The sequence below is a fragment of the Parus major genome, chromosome 2 (genome assembly GCF_001522545.3).
Source record: "Parus major isolate Abel chromosome 2, Parus_major1.1, whole genome shotgun sequence".
NCBI lineage: Eukaryota > Metazoa > Chordata > Aves > Passeriformes > Paridae > Parus > Parus major.
In genome coordinates, this window is record NC_031769.1 from 114,721,899 (window position 1) to 114,742,892 (window position 20,994).

Consider the following 20,994-nt stretch of genomic DNA (forward strand, 5'->3'; position numbering starts at 1 on the left):
TATTTTTCATCATAATTTTGCTATACAGTCTTGTTACTTGCAGATATGTGTACTGTGCTACTGAGTTTCCACACATTCTCTTTGATTACTGTTGCAGGTGTGATGCTGAATGTTCTGTCCTGTAGACTTAGTGCACTATTACGAGGTCTTGCTTATAAGCTTGGTGTTCATTCTTGCATTGGCTTTGCAAACCTTCTGAAATCAAGAATGAGATGTGACAAAGCAGAGTGTTGGGAACATGCATGTCAAGCACTTCTGGCTACACTGCTTTAGTCAATGAAGGGCTTTTTTCCAGGACTACCAGTCATGGGCTCTAATCACATTGATTAATTTCTCTTGACCACTGCACACCTATCACCTTCTGTCCAAACTTTGTTTCACATAAAGCCAATCTGGAAACAGAGTAGCATATAAGAGCAAGTTTTTTATGCTCTGTCATTTGATGTGTCGAAGTGGTCAGCTCCTGGCTTGCTTCTGCTGGCAGTGTTTAGAGTGGGCACTGAAAATAAGAATCTGCTCATGAAGAGGTGGGGACAAATTGTGCTGGGTAAAGTTTGAGACTCCTGTGTAGTCATACCAGTATACATGAAATCCACTGCATTTGTCCATTGCACAATAGGTTGTGGAAGGGTTGCTTCTGGTTATGAGAGATGTTCAGACCAGTGATCAATTGGGAATGGTCAAGGTAGCCTGATGAAGATTTTGGTAAACAGTTGTCCTACAAAAGCATGGTTTATGCCCTCCCTGCCACTATTTTCAAGAAGAATATAGTAAATAACAAAATGTGAGTGATCTAGCATATTCTAGTTAAAAACAAAAAAAGCAGCAGAAGAATGTGCTCTTCCTGACTCCTTCAGACTGTGTATTCTGAATTCAAGAAGTTGAGTTAAACCATGAAAATGTTAAAATGTTTGAAGAATTAAGTTTTCTATGCTGTGCTGCAAATCTCTGCCAGCCTGATTAATGGCACTGGCAAAAGATGAAGGAACTTCAGGGCTTCAGATGGGTTTTATGGGTTAATTTGTAGGTGATTATATTCCATTTACAATTGAAAATTTCTGTATGATTTGCTTGTTTTCAGTCTTATGGACCAAAAAACTTTGTCAAAATCAATTGGGTGATAAACATTAACTTTGATAGTTTTGGGGGTTTTTTGTTAATAGAAGTGCTAGGGCACTTGCATCACTTTTTAATTAAATGTAACAAAGTCTTTCAGGAAACGTTTTGTTTTCTTAGTACTTTCTCATACTGTACATGCTATACTGCACTTGCACTTCTTTGCATGAACTTAGGAAAGGGTTCCAATGATGTTTACTAGGACAGCTACAGTTAATAAACTTTTTAAGCATTTCTCAACTGAGATTGATGTTACTCAGTTTGCTAAAACACAGTTGCATTCTTAGTGTTAAATCCTGAGCCTTCTGTACAGATACTATGTAGTAATGCTCCGTGATGCATTGCTTTCTTTAAAGAGGCAAAATACTCACCTTTGTGTGTTACCATGCAGATTTTTATATTCCATTATCAAACATATTACTCACCTTCATACCTGTAGATCAGCTAATGAGTTAAAGATAATCTGATGCAGGTAAATATATGTGTGTTTTGTCAACAGTGCATAACAAACAGTTGCAAAACCACATATGAATGTAAGAGGAAACAGGAAGTTCATCAAGTCAAAAGAAACATCAAATAAAGGCTACCATTATGTCTTAGGTATTTTTTCTGTTAGGGAAATGGAAGAAGAGATTTTTGGCACCAAAAGTAATGGTAAGACTTACCTACAGTGTTAGAAGAAAATTTGTATTTTCCCATCAGTGATCATGTAAATCAAGATGCAAATTTGCCAAGTGTTATATATTTTGAAGTATAAAAATACTCTTTTGTGGAAAACCCCCATAAGTTACTGTGTTTAAGGTAGAAGTCACATCACCATTGTTTAAAAGGGTGAGGTAAGCTTAACCTTTGCTCAAAATTCTTATTTTCACTTAAATAAGTAATTTCTGATTTTGTAAAGTGCATCAGGTATTTATGCTTTAAAAGGTATGATTAGCTGTCTAAAAGTAATTATTTGACTTTGTCTATGTATATTGAGAGACTCAGGAGTATAAGTCTGTTAAACTATGTAAGTATTTGCATGTATCAGTGAAGATGTGCAGTAGCTGAGAATGTTGAATAAATAAATAGCGTAAAATATATACATAAGTAGCATATCAAATCATTAAGATTTTTTTTTTAACAGTTGATATGCCACATAATTTGAATATATACATTACTCCATTAAGATATTTGATGCTCGGTTGACAGTTTCCTTCAACAGCATATGCTTATAGCTTTTCAAGTGTGTGTGTGTGTATATATATTTATATAAAACCTGATGCAGACTATCTGGGAGATTGAATTGTTGTAAAAAACAATACCCAGCACTGAGCATCAAGTTGCAAATTCTATCAAATGCATGCTTCTGTATTTTACAGGTTGTTTTGTGCATTTTTGCTGAAGCTTTCTCTTATCCTGGTGGTGAGGGTATGGGAGCACAGAGATCATGTTTTCAATTTGGGGTGGTTCAAGTTTTCCATTCTCCTCTCTTAGTTTGGGGTCTTTTCCCATGCTGTGCTGCAGGATGCCTTTCTGAACAGTGCTGGGTCAGTGAAGTGAGGAAATCGTATTTCATTGTGTTTTCCCTACAAGATAATCCCAGTACAACTGGGCGGATGGGGAGAGGAAGAAAGTGTGTTGTCACTGCTTAGCAACACACTGGGCCATGCTGTGGAAAGGTGGTGTTTGGCTCCTGCACTGGCCATCTGTCAAAGTTTGTTGCAGATGTGAATGGAGAGGTGTAGCTTCTTTGATTTTAATTGCTTTCTGAGATAGGCTTCCTAATTTTTTAATGTTGTTTAGTAATGTTTAAAAAAATGAAAAAATGCCCCCTCCTTTCCAACTTGGAACAAGCATTTGTTTGTGGTTGCTTGTTTGTTTCATTTTAGATTTTTGTTGGTTTTTGCTTACAGAATTTAAGGACGGCTAACAGGCAGGAATTCAGGATAGTAGTGTCCTGAGTCCACTATTTCTACCAGGATGTAGTAGAAATTATAGCATTTACTTCACACTAATGTATTTGATACACACAGAGAGGTTTTCTTGGTTTTTCTGGTTCTTATCAGTTTTGTTTCTCATGACAAATATGAATGCTTTCCATTCAGAAACGACGCTCCAGCAGGCAGGTGAAGAGGAAGCGTTATACCGAAGACCTGGAGTTCAAGATTTCAGATGAGGAGGCTGATGATGCTGATGCTGCTGGAAGAGACTCTCCTTCAAATACTTCTCAGTCGGAGCAACAGGTCAGATATTAACAGACTGGAAAGGTGGTTGTAACTGCAGCATTCAGAGATCAAATATGGGCCCTTTTCCTGAATGATATTCATACATGATTAATAAAAGTGTGCCAGAAAGTAAATTAGTTTTTACATTCTTAAAGAATATATCAACTCATGGCTTTGTTTGGAAGCTGATGATACACATATTGAAAGTTCAAGCTGAGTTCTTTGAAATTAGTGGTACCTAGCTAAAGGAAACCTAAACTGTTACTGCTAGCAATCTAGGATGTACTTCTGTGAATTCAGTGGTCTGGCTTCTGTGACTTTAATAAACCACTCAAGCTTGTCTCCTGCTGCTAGGCACCATAAGAACTCCTTTATGAAATTACTGCCTTGTAGTACCCAGCAGGGTACACTTTATTCTCTGTGCAATGTAAATGATGGATAAAATAGTTTGAATAAGATGAGGAGTAATACTGTAGGAATGAGTGTTGTAACAATCTCATTGTTTTGTAGTGCTTTTTCAAAGAACTACTTCATTTAACTGATGACCTATTGGATAATATATACATGTTCTTTGGTATTTCATTTGGCAATTTGTTAAGCCTTGTGAAATATTGTATGTGATCTCCATTGTTAATTGTGTCTTATCAGAAGGAGAATTGGGATGGTTTGCCTCCCGTTGTAATAATGAATTAATGTAATAGAGAATTGCAGGCAGTTTTGAGAGCAATCGTGTGGACACCTGCACAGCCAACAAGAGCTTCTGAACATCATCTGCTGTTTAGACTGTATGGTGCTGAAAGAATGTATTATTTTAGGACAGGGGAACTACTGATGTTGTTACATCTGTTTATCTGTGCATGTCAAGCTATTTAACAGAGAGAGCCAGAGTTGCACTAGATCTTAGAAGTGGGCTCAAACAAGTACCCGTCGATCCTTTATTAGGGTATTTAATCTCTTTGAATCCTCAAAAGTTCTCATGCTAGGGGGAGAATGTCCTCTTGGAATTAAGCTTCTGTTACAAAAAAAATTATTTTAAAGTTTTTCTAATAAAGGAAGTATGTAACAAAGATGCACTCCCGTAACTCTTGTATGCTATTTTTGATGTAGGAATCTGCTGATGCTGAAGGTCCCATTGTGGAGAAAATCATGAGTAGCCGTTTAGTCAAGAAAAAGGTAAAACAAATCCCCTTCTCCCCATATTTTTAAATAGACTAAGCATATTTCTGCTGAAGCCCTTACTGATTTCTTAAAATATCTTGGATATTCAATTAAAAAACTGTTCCATTGAATAAAGAGGTTCTCTAAAAGTGTATTCAGATGCTTTGCAACATGTTTTTCTGATATACACAAAACAGATTGTTTAATCTTTTACTCGTTTCTTGCTTTTTTGGATGAAAAAATTGATTTTTGCAAATATACATGCCTGGATGAAATCTGTGGCACTCTTCACTTCAGAGTGATATTCCATAGGAGTTTGAGGAATGAGAAAACTTTTCTGTACCCCAAATTTCTGCCTTTTCTAAACAAAAACCCTTGCAAATAATTTTTGCATCTTTTAATGGCAGTTGTGCTTAGCAGCTGAAACAAAATTACATGTGACCAAGTATGATGCATACACAGGTGATGAATATCTTCCTTGTCACTTTGCTAAGATGATGAAAGAAACACTCAAGTGTGGTTCTCTTATAATTCTGCCCTGGTTCCTAGTTAAGTTCTTATTTTGCTTACAGATTTTTCTAATCTGCTTCACAACTTGATTGGTCTTTGCACTTCCAAAGTATTAGAACTCTGAGAAGGAAGTAGAAAAGAACTTATTCCATAAAGGGCATGAGTATATTTATAGACTCTTTTGTGGAGCTAATTCTCTGACTTGTACTACAGTTGGGCAGAAAACTGTCTAACTTAGATACAGTATTGTGTTGATCTTTGTTAATCAGCAATTCATCTTTGCCTCAGTGTTAATTTTCAAATTGGAGATAGGAAATTTGCCTTTATTAATGGATTTTTTTTTTTTTCAGTGTCATGGTGGTTTGGGGTTTGGTTTTGGGTTTTGATTTTCTTGGACAGGGTGGGGTGTGCGTGTTCAATTTTATTACTGCTGTCCTAACATCATTAACAGTTTTGTAAACCTATGTTCATTTAATGTCATGAGCACCTGTGATTCAATCTGACCTATCTATGCATCTTACATAGCATAAGCTTCTAAGGCTTTTTGGAGATTTTTTCCTGTTGGTTTGTTGTTGTTTTGTTTTTTTTTAATCTAGAGCTGTATTTTGTGTTTCAAATCATAGGCTTATTTTTCAGATAAAGTTGAGGCAATATAAAGTGAGTATTTACTTGTCATGATGGTCTACGAGGCAGGAGAGGAGAATGTGGTCCTTTCATAAATGTCTTTACATGGGAAGCTGTTTTTCACCAATTATTCTTCCCTTCTTCCTCTCCTCTGCAAACAAAGGTGTGATTACTCATGGGGAGTGTGTATTTTGCTGCAGTTTGTGGGAAGTGGTTGGTCTGCTGCCTACATGTCTTTGATTGCAAGCTCTGCTGGAGTCAAGCTCTATTTTGAGCTTTTTCTTTAATGTTTTTTATGGATTGTATTTGCAGGTTTGAGGGGTGTCTCTTCTTTCACTGCTCTTCTCCCCAACCCTCTTCTCCAAATTTAAAAAAAAAAAAAAAAGGATTTCAGGATGTTAATATTTAATATCTGAAGTATCCAACTGTGCTTTTATTAAAGGTCTTTTACACTCTTACTAACGTCATCAAAACCCTGGTTGTTAGATTACTAATCAAAGTAAAATTGCTGCGATCAGGACCAGTGCATAAAATAAACATGAGGAGAGGCTTCACTAGGAAAACTGTCAATGGATTAGGTTGTAACAAAGATGTTGCATTCAAGTAAAGGATATTGGATAATGAATATGCTTTTGGAGCAGTATTCTTATCATAAAATCATGCTGTTTTTCCAAGAAATAGCCTTAGTCTAGTTCTGGAGTTACCAGGTAGGATGCAGCACTGTACTTGCAGTCATTTTTGAAACATACAGAGTGAAAGGTAGCACTGAGTTCCCGTTTGAAGTAAAAAAGACTGTGTTTTTCACAGTTGCTCTTAACATGGAATGTTGAATTCCCTTGAATACTCTTTTCTTGTTGCAGAAAGCACTAAGTAAGTGTATCAGGCTCTTTCCAAACCTGATGAGTCTGGGTGCTGAAATTTTTCATTCAGTCACCTTTGAATTCCTGCTTCTTAACTTTGAAGAGGAATAGCTAGAACTGATTATGCTATCCAGCAGAACTACCACATATTGTGGAAGGACAGGGAATTTGTAGAACCTTGTATCTGTATGTTACACATGTGAATGTCTCCTTCTGCCTACTATTACATGTGAAAATTAGAACTAATTGAAATATGTACAATACCTACATCTCTCCCGCAAACTGTTCAGTTTACAATTTAGTGCTGCGTATCAGTTGAGGTGGTTGGGTGTTGTGTGTTGCTTTGCATCTGTTATTAATGTGTTCTGTGTGCTATTTTTCCGGTAGTTGATAGTTGTGCTGGTTTGGGGTTTTTTAATGGTTTGTTTTTTCTTAGTTTTTCTTTTTGTTGGTTGGTTGATTTTTTTGTCTTTTTTTCCCTGAGCTTTTGTCTCTACATCTGAGTGGCTTACACAACTAACTTTTGCATTAGCAGTGTTACTGTATCACCTCCATAGCAATGGTCGTGCAAGATTATGTGCTTTTAAGTATTTGCTTGAATGAAGAGGTCATTTATTTCTTCAATTATATGCAGAGACTGTGAATCAGATCCTGGTCACACCTGGAAATGATAATTTAAAGTGTTCTGCATTGCCCAAGTCTGCCATGTGTTATTTTAGGATGCCTGTGTAATCTGTTTGGGGAGAATTTTGCATAAATGTTCTATCTCATCTGTTTACCTGGTTAATGTAAATGTACAGGTATTGATGAGTGCACAGTGACATCAGAGGCATAAGTGGCTGTCTCATACACCCTAAAGTGATGTATTGTTAACCTCTGCTTTGAATGCTGATAGTTTTAATTTGATTAAATTTTTGGGGGAAGGCGTAAGTGCTGAATGGCAGACTAAGATTTTAAAAATATTTTTCTGAAGTACTTTTTGCTTAGGTGAATCTTTGATGCACTCTCATAGAGCATTTAACATAGACAAGTTATTACCTATTAGACAATACAAAAGTGTGTTTTACTCAGGAGAGTTACAGAATTTATCAAGATCTTCATTGTAAATTATTGTTATTAAGTTGGCAGCTGACAGAAAATATGTTTGACTGAAATGCTGCTGAGGGAAGTGAAGTTGGTTAATATGAAACCTCTATGTAAAGGTGTTTAATGATGTTGTCATTGTAATACTGATGAATCTCAAAGGATTCTGCTTTAACACTAATCAAAGAGACTTGGCTGTAATACATCTTAGATAATAAAAGAAGTTAATGTCTTAAAATTAGAGTTGACTTCCTAAAGACTAATTTTGCCTCAGGGCAGTGAATAAGTTCAGATAATGTGATCTCCAGCTTCTTTTTTCAGTGCATTTTTGATCTCTAAATATTAATATCATCTTGAGAAAGACTTATAAATTTTTTGTTTAAAAAAAAAAAATGTTTATGGTCTTCAGATTCCTTCCTTTGACAGTCTCTTGTAAGTGTCAGAGAAATGTGTGTGTTTAGAGGATGTTTTGGAGATCTTCTTCAATGGAAGATTCAAAAAGATCAAGAAGTAATCTTCCGTTTCTTTAGGGAGAAATAGGTAGAAACTGGTGTTGCTTCTCTCTCTAGGAAGGAATACAAACAGACTGTACTAGAGTGACATAAATGCTAAACTGAAACTCCCTTGCTAGTCAGGATGTAAAGAAGTACTGTGTGAATCAAGGGAATGCATGAACTTCACTGTGCTAGAACAGTTTAATGCAGCTACTACTGTTGTTCTTTAATTTCACTGTTGTGGAAGTAAAATCTAGCCAGCAACTAAAGATGACTGTTCAAGTTTCAGAGTAGTGCCCCTTGTGTGTGTTTGTGCATATATATATATATATCTTTTAAAAATACAAAAAATGTTGATTTATACAGCAGTCAACAATTTTGCCTGCTTAATGCTGCATATACCGTATTTATTACAGATGATGTTGTCCCTGATGAAATGTATGAACCAGAAAATGCTGCTCTGTTTAAAATTTTCCTAAAGTTCATTAGTAAAAACAAACCGTTAATGTTGTGACATAAACCGAATTCTAAATGTGTGCCTGGTGCACTGTCCTTAGTTTGTCCTATGGCTGGGTTAAGGACTAATTCAACAAAGTATTACATGCCATATGTTATGCAATACTTTGGCACCAGGGATGAGTTAAGGGTAGCTCAACCCTTAGCACTGAATGCCCTTGGTTTTGCTGGTTTATGTCACAACTTTAACCTTGCTTTAAATGTAGTTTTTGGGTGTTAATTTAATTTGGCTGCTCTGTATGTGAGACATCTTGCCTGAGTGAATTTAATTGCACCATTGAGTAAAACTAAAGCCATGAACACTGATGCACTACAATTCTAGCAGAGGTATAAGGTTTAGTTTTATATGGCTTCTTGTTTGGAGTTATTAACTATATGGAGGAATAAACCCCCTTTAAAACTCTTTTTTAAAACATTACAAAACCCACAATGTAAAGTTGCCATGAGCCAGCCAAAAATAATACATATGGCATTCAGGAGTGCAGTTGCTAATTGGCTGCTGCCTGAGAAAATGGTACACTTGGCTTCTACTTAACACTGTGGGTTTGGCAGAAAGCCAGATTTGGGGTGAGGTTGTGAATGAAGCTGCATGTGGTTAGGGAGGAGTTCAAATGATTCATGTCTTGGAAGTTGTAGTAAGCAGTGCAGTATGTACTTGGGTAAGCAGCTGGAGGAAACTCCTCACCCATGTCCTCCCCCACAAACCTTTTCCTACACCTCCACTTTTGCCTCTGTGTGGGGACTGTAATCCATGTCACAGATAGTTTTTAAATTGTTTACTAAATTGGGCTGTTTAGAGATTTAATTCATGTTTCAACATTTCTTTTCTCTTAGACGGAGAACGGAGAGGAAGTCGAAGTAGAGGAATTCTATGTAAAGTACAAAAACTTGTAAGTAAAGTTACAGATTTGATTTCTATCCGTAAGTTCATATAACTTCCAAATAGCTTTCAAAACAGGTATTGTAATTGATACAAATTACCAAACTTTAAACATATCTAATGAAAAAACAGTAACAAATAAACATGGGAATACCTTGCATTGGTGGTACAGTGTTTGACAATGTTGTCTTAATTTGTGTTCTCTCCAAAATTAAATCCATAGGTAAAATTGCTCTGCTATTAAATACTTTAAGGCTCATTATGCATGCAGGCTCATGAGCATACACATGTGCTGTCTAAGTCTAACTATAGAGTAAGTGTGTGCAAACTACTCAAAAATAGCCCTGAATGTTGTTACAAAAACAAGATTTATGTTGAACAAAATGTCTAAGATAACAAACAAACGAGATGGCTTTCAATGTTCCAGAAGATCATTACCCCTCCATGAGACGAATGTAATGAGCAGCATGTTGTTTCACTTCTAGACTCTGAAACCACAATGCAATCAGTATTTAAAATAAAACACTTCATAGCTAGATAAGCTAACTTCTACCAAGTTTTCTGCCTGTTATGGCAGGTAACTACATGTAGTTGAGTTCACTTTAAATATGCTCTAATTTTTGTATCCTTTGCACTATATTGTTTATTGTATAATGTTTAATTACTTAATTATGCTTTGTTTTTCTATTACATATACATAATTTTTGTGTTAACTCTTGTGTCTTAGCACTAGAACTTTTGACAAACTAAACTTATGGAGTGGAACAAGTCACTCTGGCAGAGATACTTTTCCTTCTTCTATGTTGTTACTGTGGAACTGCATTTACAAGGGAGTTTTCTTGTTTTCTTTTCTCTCTGTCACTCTTAAAAGACAAGAAATTTTGAGTTACAGTGCTGTTCTCCCTAAAAGAATTATATAGGATGGTAGTACTTAAAATATTTGCATCTTTTCATTAACTTATAAAAATCCTACTCTTTGCTGGAATATGATGCTAAATAGTGAGTTTATCATAAGTGTCTTGTATTGTAATTATGTTTTAAGTATGCCCAATAAAAATCATCCTAGCTTTGTGCCAAACTAAGTATAGAGGGTATGTATTAAAATTTTGAGTGGGAGTTGTTTCTATTTCCTGACAAGTTTTTCTGTTAGTAAGTATAATTACTTTGCGTAAAGATGGTTGGTTAATAACCTGTATGGTAAAGAAGATAGTGTCAAGTTTTCCAAGAGTAGCATTTCCCTGTGCTGGAAAGATCTAATTATAGTAGTGGAATACATAAGGAGTGCAATGGAAGCAAAGTTCTGAGTAAGATTTTTCTGTTTCATCTTCTAGTTCTTACCTTCACTGTCAGTGGGCATCTGTGGAAGAGCTGGACAAAGACAAGAGAATTCAGCAGAAGATTAAGCGGTTTAAGGCAAAACAGGGCCAGAATAAATTCCTTTCTGAAGTACGAGCTTTTTTGTTTGTTTCTTTTGGGTGTTTAAGGAATATTCTTAGGAATTCTTGTTCTGTATAAAAGCAGAACATTTTGAATTACTGTGTGATATATCAGTAGCACTTAATCTGGTATGAAGCATATCATATTCTGGATGCAAGTCTTGCAGGTTTATGAAAGTTAAGTGATCTATCCTGACTATACTTTTTCCTGTAGTTTTGGTTGGTCTTTTTCCTTGGAGTGAGTAGCTAGTTATTAGCCTTGTAAGCCTGACTGAATCAGTACCATGTCTTTTTTTCTCAGGAGCTGATTATGCTAGAAGAAATGCATGCCATTTTTCTATGTTACGGACTACTGCTCACTAGGGATTCTAAGCTTTTTATCATCAATTTAATTTCACTTAGAGCCATAAGCAGTAATGTGGCAATCCTGTCAATAAAAGACCAGATCTGGTGATTTGTCTCTGAAAGATTACCTTTTAGAAAAATGCTGTCTTTTTTAAAAAAATAATGGTGTCATGAGCTACTGTATTTATTTGTCTATATTTATTTTTACTATATCATTCAAGCTGAAATAAAAACCTGTTGCAATTTAAAAACTTCCATCTGTTCTAAGTGAAGATACCTGGAATTGTTTCCATTTTCTTATTTTATCTGTTTCCAAGTCGATCATAAGTTATTGTAAATACTTGGCATTTGTCATTGTTGTAGAAAAAGCTTTCAAAATACAGTCTTTAGTCCTTTTGGCTGTCCCTTCTGTTGGAGAGGATCTTAAAACTGTAAAATGAAATGCAATGCTTTAGTATGGAAGAAAATCCTGTAAGTTGTTTAAGGCATAAGAACGAACCTGACAAATCGTGATTTTTTGGAGAAACTGTGTATGCATGCATTGTGTTTTCTCTACTTTTGAAATAATAATCTTTAAATCTTGCTTGTAAAGTGGTTAGACAATTCCTGTAGTTAAAATAATCCAAAGGCACTTAGTGTACAAGGCTCTAATTTCTTTATTGCAAGCTGTAGTTTTCAAGAATGCTAAATGCATTGCATGCCATAAGCCTTTTCGATTGCTCATTAGTGAATTGTAATTTCACACTTCATTTAAAATATTCTTAAACATTCTCTCACAGTAAAAGGTTTCACACAGTAATTAAGAGGCCCAGTTAACAAAGTCTGAGAAGTCTGATTCCCTCACGGGGAATGATCTTGCTGAATTGTAGCATTTCAATTAACATGTTGAAGTTTGCCAAATATAAATTCTGTGTCACCGTGACCCAAAATATTATTGCCTGGTGAAATATATAATCATTTTTCCTCTCAGGAAGGGCTAATAGAGATATCTTTTATATTTTTGCTTCTCTCCTTGAACAGATTGATGATGAGCTTTTTAATCCAGATTATGTGGAAGTTGATCGAATCATGGATTTTTCGCGTAGCACAGATGATAATGGAGAGGTAAACAAAACTTTTACCGCATCTCTAGTCATATAGACATTGTGTTTAGAATTTATTGTTTAGAAATATATTATTTGGACTATGTTAAACACTTAGAGAAACTACCACAGTGTATGTATGTAGAAAATAGGAACATGTTTGAGTAAACGTTGGCTAATGTAGCTGTTTCCATTAAATACAGGGGATTAATTCCAAACTTCTTACAAGTTACCTGTATTTAAAAAAATACACAAAACAACCAACCAAAAAGCAACAACAATGAAGAAGTGATATTTAGTACTGTGGAAATATGATGTCCATGCATATAAAACAGAATTTAAATGAAAATTGCAAGAAAGAGTCTTAGCTAAATGTCATAATGGTTTAGACATTGTTCAGACTACCTGTTACAGGAGAAGTCCTGAACTTGCTGATCCTTAATTTTTAATGACTGGTTCTGCAAAAGAGATGATTTTGTCTTCCAGGAGATTCCTTTTTGGTCCTGGGAGAATAGAAAGTTTCACTGGCAGTGTCACTGTTTCTATGTTGCTCTGTCAGTGAATGGTGGTGGTTGATTTGTCTGTTGTGAAGTTTCTGATGACGCGGATGAAAGAAAACAGTAAATTTTTAAATATGTAGAAAAGCATAGAATTGTAAGGGTTGAAATATGAATATTGTTTTGCTTCTAAATTTTAGTCTAACCTTAGTGATTTCAAATGTGTTATGCTCATTTTGGTGCTAAGCCTGCATTCTCCCAGCTCTCATCTTACTTGGTTAGGTCATCAAGGTGTCAGTCTGCTGTTTGCTTATCCTTCTGGCTGACTCAGATATTCATGTCTGGTCAAGCTTTTTGAATTTCAGCTAGCCTGCAGATCTCACTTTTATTCTTTCTGTATTATGATATACTGTAATTTTTGTCTTAACAAAGCCTGTAATGCATTATCTGGTGAAGTGGTGTTCGCTTCCTTACGAAGACAGCACTTGGGAGCTCAAGCAAGACATCGACCAAGCCAAGATCGAAGAATTTGAGAAACTGATGTCTAGGGAGCCAGAAATGGAGCGTGTGGTAAGAATTGGCTCTATATAGAGGATTTTATTTGAAAATATTAAAGTAATGTGGTCTTTTAGAAACCACTAATGGGATTTGCTGTATTTGAAACAGGAGAGACCTCCTGCCGATGACTGGAAGAAATCGGAGAGTTCCAGGGAGTATAAAAACAATAACAAACTCAGGGAATACCAGTTGGAGGGAGTAAACTGGCTTCTTTTCAATTGGTACAACACGTACGTAAAATTTTGCTTACTGCTGAACCCTGGTTTGGAAAAGCTTTTATAGCTTATTTGAAGTAGCAGCCTTGTAAAGTAACCTGCTAAAGTGAGATTCTAGAATCATTTACATGGCTCATTTTTTGCTGTAGGAGTCATATACAAATTAATTTGGGGTGGAACATGAATATTTCACATGTGTTCTGGTGGCAAGTGCTTTGGGTTCATGCATGCTCCTGCTGCCCCTTCCTCCCCCTTGTGAACTTGAGAGGGGATATATTCATGCTGACTGCATCACAAATCATAACATTTATTTAAAATGAAAGATGTTATGATGCCTTTTCATTCTAGAAGTATTTGGTTTATTCAGGTGATCACCTTACTGATTTTCTATGTTTTAAGTTGGGAATAAATCATTCAGCCTGTTTTTATTCTTGTTTTCAGACGAAACTGCATTTTAGCAGATGAAATGGGGTTGGGAAAGACTATCCAGTCCATTACGTTTCTCTATGAGATATATTTGAAAGGAATCCATGGTCCTTTCTTGGTTATTGCACCATTGTCCACAATTCCCAACTGGGAAAGGGAGTTCCGCACCTGGACAGAGTTGAATGTGGTTGTGTATCATGGGAGTCAAGCGAGTCGGCGGACCATTCAGTTGTATGAAATGTATTTCAAAGATCCACAGGTAAAAGCTCTTCATGACTTTTCTTTTTCCCTTTTTTTTTTTTTTTTTTTTGTATATGCTTTACGGTTGTTTATTAATTTAAGCATCAATTAGTTTTTCAGTAGTGGTATGTTAAGTTTCAGTTAGAAATATAGATATGTGTATTAAGAATGCTTTTGAGTAGTGGACAGTATCTCTCTATAATTGCACCAAGAGATGGTGCAATTTTTGTTCAGAGTTTCATTCTTTCATGCAAGGTTTTGTTATTTTGCATTTCTGAGGGGAGCTGGCAGAAGAGATTCATAATGGAGAAACTCCTTTAAGTGGAACTAAGCTTAAAAATCAATCTTTGCCTACCATTCCAGGAAAGACCTGCTTGCAGAAATTAAACTTGTCAGTGCTTCTTTATCAAATTTTGTAAGTCAGATATATTTTGAATCTGTGTTACTGTGCTTAAGTTGAATAGTTGTGAGTGAAGGAAAGCAGAAAAGACTAGTGGTATGAACAGGAAATTATATGGAAAACAGAAGCTAAGAAGAGCTGCAGATCCCTACTCCTAAGTGCATGGCTTTTCCCAAAGTAAACAGAATTGGGGGAAAATAAAATGTGCATACATTGAATGTTGTTGCAGAACAATAACACCTTCCTCACAAGAGAGAAAGAGTAGAAGTTCAAGCTGTGGGTGTACTATTTTCAACGGATCTTTAAAAAGTGATAGTGGTGAATTCATACATTTAGATTTTCTTTAAAGCTTTTCATTTTACACCACTGGACATTTTGATTAATAAACTAGAAGCATATAAAATCAATATGGCACACATTAAGTGGATTTAAAACTGGCTAGCTGATATTTCTTGATATAATTGTTAATGAGAAATTATTTGCATTTCCAGCATAGTTCTTCAGGGATTGGTTCAGGTCCATGAGCTATATAACTTAGCAATGATCTGAAAGAAAACATAAAATCATTTCTGAGGAAGTTGTCAAATGACACAAAGATGTGGAGAGTGGTAAATGATTAAGACAGTTCATGGATACAGAGTAAGCTGTATTACTTAATAAATTGGATCCAATCTAGCCATACTCAGAACAGCTAAATACAGGGGCTGTCTGTGGACAAGGAATGAAGATGATTCTTACCATAGGGAGATCTCAGCTCTGGGAAGGCTGTAAGACAAAAACAGATCCTTTTTTCTGTCATGGCACATGACCAGTTAAACATGAGTTCTTACTGTGACACAGTGGTTGAAAGGACTAGTGCAATGCAAATGTGTGGGAGGAAAACAAATCTTTATATTAAAGTTCAAAAAAGTTACAGCATTCTCCTCTTTGTCAGTGATATAATGAGTGGTCCAGTTCTGCTTCCAGTTCTCACTTCATGTCCTCAAAGTGTGTTGAAAAACCAGAGTCTTAGAGCAAAGCTGTGAGAGAGATTGCAAGGTAGAAAATACGCTTTTACAGGTAAAATACTGATTAAGAACTGTTTTGAAGGTGATGACTGTGGCACAACTTGACATTCCATTAGGACAAACAGAAATAGAACTACATACTTAAATATAGTAGAGAAGCAATTTATATTCGTTAGAAGTTACATCTATGTGGTTTAGAAAATAACTCTTTTCTCAGTGATTTATCAAAGAAACTTTCAATTAAAATCATATCTGTGTTTGTTGAAGATTTGAGTAACAGTTGCTTCACTGAGGTCTAGTGACCCAGAGAAGTTGTGTTTGTCCCAGTCCACAGCAGGTGTGCTGGATCTAGATGATCTTTAAGGTCCCAGTCCAGGCCATTCTATTATTCTTTAATATTCTTTATGATAATTCTCACATTTCACTTCTTATCTGGATGTATAATACACAAATGAAGTGGGGTTGAAATCGGTTTTTCTGATTTTAAAATAATTTTTTAGCAAAGATTGATATTTTATCTAATTTAAAAATTAGGGTTTTTACAAATACTGTCTCTGCTGAATTGTTTCCTGTGTTAAAAATCATATTTGTTTGCTATTTGAGTGGTGCTTGTTCTCAGTATGTTCTTCCCCTTAGCAGTTACTTAGCATTAAACCTGAAGGAATGTCATCTGAAAAATCGCACTTACTATGCAGATTCTTAGTTATTTTGGCAATGCTGTTTCAGTGATCTAAAGGTAACTAAAAGGATCTACAGCAAGATGCAGCAGAAAATTTTGTTCCTCCATTGCCATATTCTTAACTCAGTTCTTGCCATGAGTGTGGCAGTCATTTGACCGCATAGCAGGTAATGACAAAGCACTCATGGCACGGAAAAATGAATAATTTTCTGCTGGCTTTGCTCCCTGAACTGTCTTAAAGAGGACAATGAGACAATTACTACATTTAGGAATAAAGGAGAAATGGAGAGAGCTCTTCCTTTTGGTGGCAGCTAACTTAGATGTGTCACAAAATCACCTTCTGTGTTCCATTCTTTGTAAGAATGTCATCTGTGAAACAATGGTAGAAACTGAATTACAAGGAAAAAAATCTCTTCATGTTCTGAAGAGTCCCCATATAGTGCTCCTTCTGATATTCTCCAAAGCACCATCGCTGGGCATATGATGGGAGACAAAAAGGGAGACATAATTTAGCAGTGTCATTTCTTTGTCATTGCCAGACCCATCAACCCAGACATCGGGCATCTTTGGCTTTTTAGGTCCTAATATGAAAACAGGCCTCTCAACCTGAGCCGTTTCTCAAAAAGACAATTGAACATTGAGAAAGTGTGAGTTTTGAAGGGCGATAACAGTTGAGAACATGCATAAGAAGCACCTACCCCATCTGCAGTAGGGTGATTTTTCAGAGTCAGCCCCAGTTACCAGAGTTAAATTGTTGTAAAATGCTAGAGAGTAGTCAATAACAAAATAAGTTCCTGCAGTGGTGTGACTTCAATAGTAAGTAATGGTGTTATTAGAGACATTCTGCTGTGAGGTTCACATAGAGAAGCCTGTTCTGTTGTTCTTGAGCAATATAACTGAAATGTCTTCCTAGGGCCCCTTCCCTGGTTGGAATATCAAATAAACCATGTGCTTTTCTGTATTGTCACACTTCTGAGAAGGAGTTCTGCTTTAAGATTACAAAAACTATATATGCCAAATACAGCTAATGACAGAGCTTTGGAAAATAGCTGACTTGGTTTGTGATGGAAATTTACTTGGCTCATGAAAAGGTTACAGCATTTCAGTTTGCAGGCTTTCAAAGCTGCCCACTTAGTATATCTTCATCTGCATTTTGTTAAGTAGCAGCTTTTTTTGCCCCTAACAAGATAAATATTTCTGGACTATGCCACGAGAAAGCATTGTTGAGCAGGTCATTACTCTCTCTGAAATGTTCTTGATTTGAGTAGGCAGATTTAATGCTGAGTTCAGGATATCAGGTTTTCAATCATTTCATTGAGTCAGTAGCCAGTTCTGATCCCCATGGTTTGGAGAGGATTACATGCAGGTCACTTATAAAAGGATTCAGTCTTGCACAGGTCTAAAGGAAGAAATGGTCACCTTACTGTAAAATATGTGTTTCTTTTGAAATGTATTCAATATACAACCCATGACAGCGTCCTTTGAAAATGTGGAATGGCTTTGAACTTGTGTAATGCTCAGCCTTACAGAGACAGTTTTTCTGCACAGACCCAGTGACACTGGAGGTACCAAATTACATTTTTCTTTGAACAGCATTGGGAAGAAGCATAGCATATTGTCAGAAAGATGCTCATTTCATGGTCCTGAATAAAGTTTATTCTGGGTTGTTTTTTTAAACAGTCTATATCAGTGCTGAAAGTAAGAACAAACTAATGAACCAGTGAATGTGGTGTCAGACATCAAGTTAATTGTCCTGTTGAACCTTGCTTAACACAGACTTACAAAAATATTATGAAATTGTATGGAGATATACACATCCACCATTTAAAAGTTCAGATATCTGCTTCTGTCAAAGCTGTTCACTAGAGTTGTTGTAGAATCCCCATCCCTGGAAGTGTTCAAGGTGAGATGGAGCAGAGCTCTGAGCAACTGGTCTTAGTGGAAGGTTATCCCTGGTCATGACAGGGGTGTTGGAACTAGATGGCTTTCAAGGTCCCTTCCAGCCCAACCCATTCTATGAATTGTAGGTACTTTGAATCCTGAGGGTCTACTGGGAAAAAAACAACTGATAACAGTCAACACAATATTCAGATAGTCATAAAAAGGAAACCTTAATACACTTTTGCTGTATTTGGATTGTTCGGGAGAACCTTCATGTACCTTCAATTCAGAATTAAAAAGAGAATTCTCTTGATGAAGTCTGAAAACCTTATTTCAATATTGCCATAATACATTAATGCCTCAAGGCATTAGTATAATCCATATGAATTACAGCTGAAATACTTGTGTAACTTCTTGGTAATCAATGGACAGTGATTCTGTGGACCTATTTACAGGATTGAAAACAGCTATCATGAAGCCAGTAGCAAACTTACTGAATTGTATTTCCCATTTAGTCAGAAATAATGACTTAATTTGAAATTTAACTTGAAATGAATTATTTAAATGAAATAATTGAAAATGAACTTGAAATGTCTTGTCCATGTTACTGTTTTGTATTTTTAAGAAATGAAATTTGAAGGTGAAACAAATTGATTCCTTTCTTTGCCAGGGAGTTTACTTGAACATGTGCTGTTCTTTTTAGGGTCGTGTGATAAAGGGGTCCTATAAGTTCCATGCCATTATCACAACATTTGAAATGATCTTGACTGACTGCCCAGAGCTGCGTAACATTCCATGGCGTTGCGTGGTCATTGATGAAGCCCACAGGCTGAAAAACAGGAACTGTAAGCTTTTGGAAGGACTCAAGATGATGGACCTGGTCAGTGTGAACATCTTTTATCTTTGAGTCTTCCGTATTTTTATTATTTCTGATTTATGGTTTAATCAAAAAGTAAAACAAAAGGAATTTTTCCTAAGTAAATCATCAAGTGTTAAGAAGAATAAGAGAATGCAGATGTAAAAGTACAACATACCTGGAAGCATATGCATACCTTCAGTTTTGGAGTGCTGATATTTAATAAGCTTTTTTCATTGATTTAGGCATAGAATTATGTGGATTCTCCTAAGACAATCAAAAAAATACTATTCTTTCCTTCCTCTCCCTTCATGTGACTTAATCCATAATCACTTCTTCACTTAGACATTTATTTAAAGGTATAATGTGGTCAGGTGGCCAGATTTGGCCATGAGAATTAAACTGCCTTAACTGCATTAATATCAGCTTTAATGTTAATTTGTTGAGTCGCCATAAGGATGTTCTTTCATATTGACTAAGAAAGGGCAAGTGAGTTGGTTTCTGATGCATACATAAATATGTATTATCTTATGTGTACAAAATAGGTATATTAAACTCATAGAGAAAAAATAAGATAATATGAAGCTATTTACCATTTAAAAGACACAATAATTACTTGGTTTTGGGCAGAGTATTCTTTTAAAATGTGAGAATCATGCAGTCATGCTAAGCTAATACTTATAATTCAGTTTGTATAAGTCCTGTGTACCTTTTCTTTTTCTTATTATGGTTGCTGTTAGAGGAAAGCAGAGCTTATAGTCTTACAGACTACAGATAGAGATATAGGACTTTTCACATTAGTTCTTGTTCCACTGCTAAATTTATGTTTGGCTCTGGGCTAGTTGCTGAACCTGTCTGGGCTCCTCTAATGCAAAATGCTACTTTTGTCTCTGCTGCTCTCATGCTCTTTAGCATGTTGTAAGAAGGTAGAACTCTGCTTCAGGTTTCCTGTTATATCCTGTGTTGATCTCCTGGCCTGAGGAGATCAGTGCATTGAGGTAATTTGGAGGTGTGTTTAAATCAATGATTTTTTTACTGGAAATGATGGAATAGATTCAACTGTTACTTTGCCATTTAAAGTTCATTGTACCTGTGAAAGGGTTGGGACATTGTGGACCAGCAAAATCTGTTCTTGTATCTTGGAGGACTTTTGAAGCTGCTTAAGTAGTGAAGTGTTTTTCTGGGCTATCACTGAAGGAACACCAGAGTACCAGTTAGAAATGTCTTGAGAAGAGTTTTATGTAAGTAGCTGGAGGAGGGGAGAGGAGGCAAAGGTGAGATAGACATACAGTGAAAAGGGGGAAGAATTTTGTGTATTTTTCCATTGGAAATTATAGTGGTGGATTCCTAGGCAACTGTTTCTTAACCTTTCAGGAGCATAAAGTGCTGCTTACTGGAACCCCTTTGCAGAATACAGTAGAAGAGCTGTTTAGCTTGCTTCACTTCTTGGAACCAGGTCGCTTTCCATCAGAAACCACATTCATGCAAGAATTTGGGGATCTTAAAACTGAAGAGCAGGTAAACTTATCTTGCACACTTACTTTTCTATTTAGATATCGTCAATTTATTCATTTTATTGTATCTGAACTTCATTACTTGTTTTTTCAAGTAATACCCATTTGCTTCCTGGAATACCATGGGGGGTTTATCCCTTTTTTTTTTTTTTATTTTGTTTGTTTTCATTTACTTGAGGGTTTTTTGCTTTTGGCCAAAAGTAATTCTGCATTATCACTGTTCTGTTCTTTGGGGTTTTTTTATTTGTTTGGTTGGTTTTTTTTAGTCCTTTGCCCATTGGTCTTGCAGAAACAGGGAAAAATTCCCTCTATTAAAATGTAGTGTTTAAAAATAGAGGTGGGGTGTCTTGTAATGGTCGCTGGATGAAAATACTTCTACAAGAATTAACTTGTCAGTTGACATTCTTCCT

At 35.9% G+C, this 20,994-nt stretch overlaps 1 protein-coding gene across 5 annotated transcripts in view; it reads left to right on the forward strand.

Annotated features, from left to right (window-relative positions):
• CHD7 (chromodomain helicase DNA binding protein 7) overlaps positions 1-20,994 on the forward strand; it is a 133,207-nt gene that overhangs the window by 83,170 nt on the left and 29,043 nt on the right. For all 5 annotated transcript variants that reach the window (XM_015618543.3, XM_015618542.3, XM_015618541.3 and 2 more), the window contains 10 exons: positions 3,204-3,341; positions 4,431-4,496; positions 9,403-9,458; positions 10,780-10,894; positions 12,250-12,333; positions 13,241-13,378; positions 13,475-13,596; positions 14,023-14,266; positions 18,918-19,094; positions 20,445-20,588. In XM_015618543.3, coding sequence (XP_015474029.1) covers positions 3,204-3,341; positions 4,431-4,496; positions 9,403-9,458; positions 10,780-10,894; positions 12,250-12,333; positions 13,241-13,378; positions 13,475-13,596; positions 14,023-14,266; positions 18,918-19,094; positions 20,445-20,588 — 1,284 coding nt within the window. The remainder of the gene's footprint in view (positions 1-3,203; positions 3,342-4,430; positions 4,497-9,402; positions 9,459-10,779; positions 10,895-12,249; positions 12,334-13,240; positions 13,379-13,474; positions 13,597-14,022; positions 14,267-18,917; positions 19,095-20,444; positions 20,589-20,994) is intronic.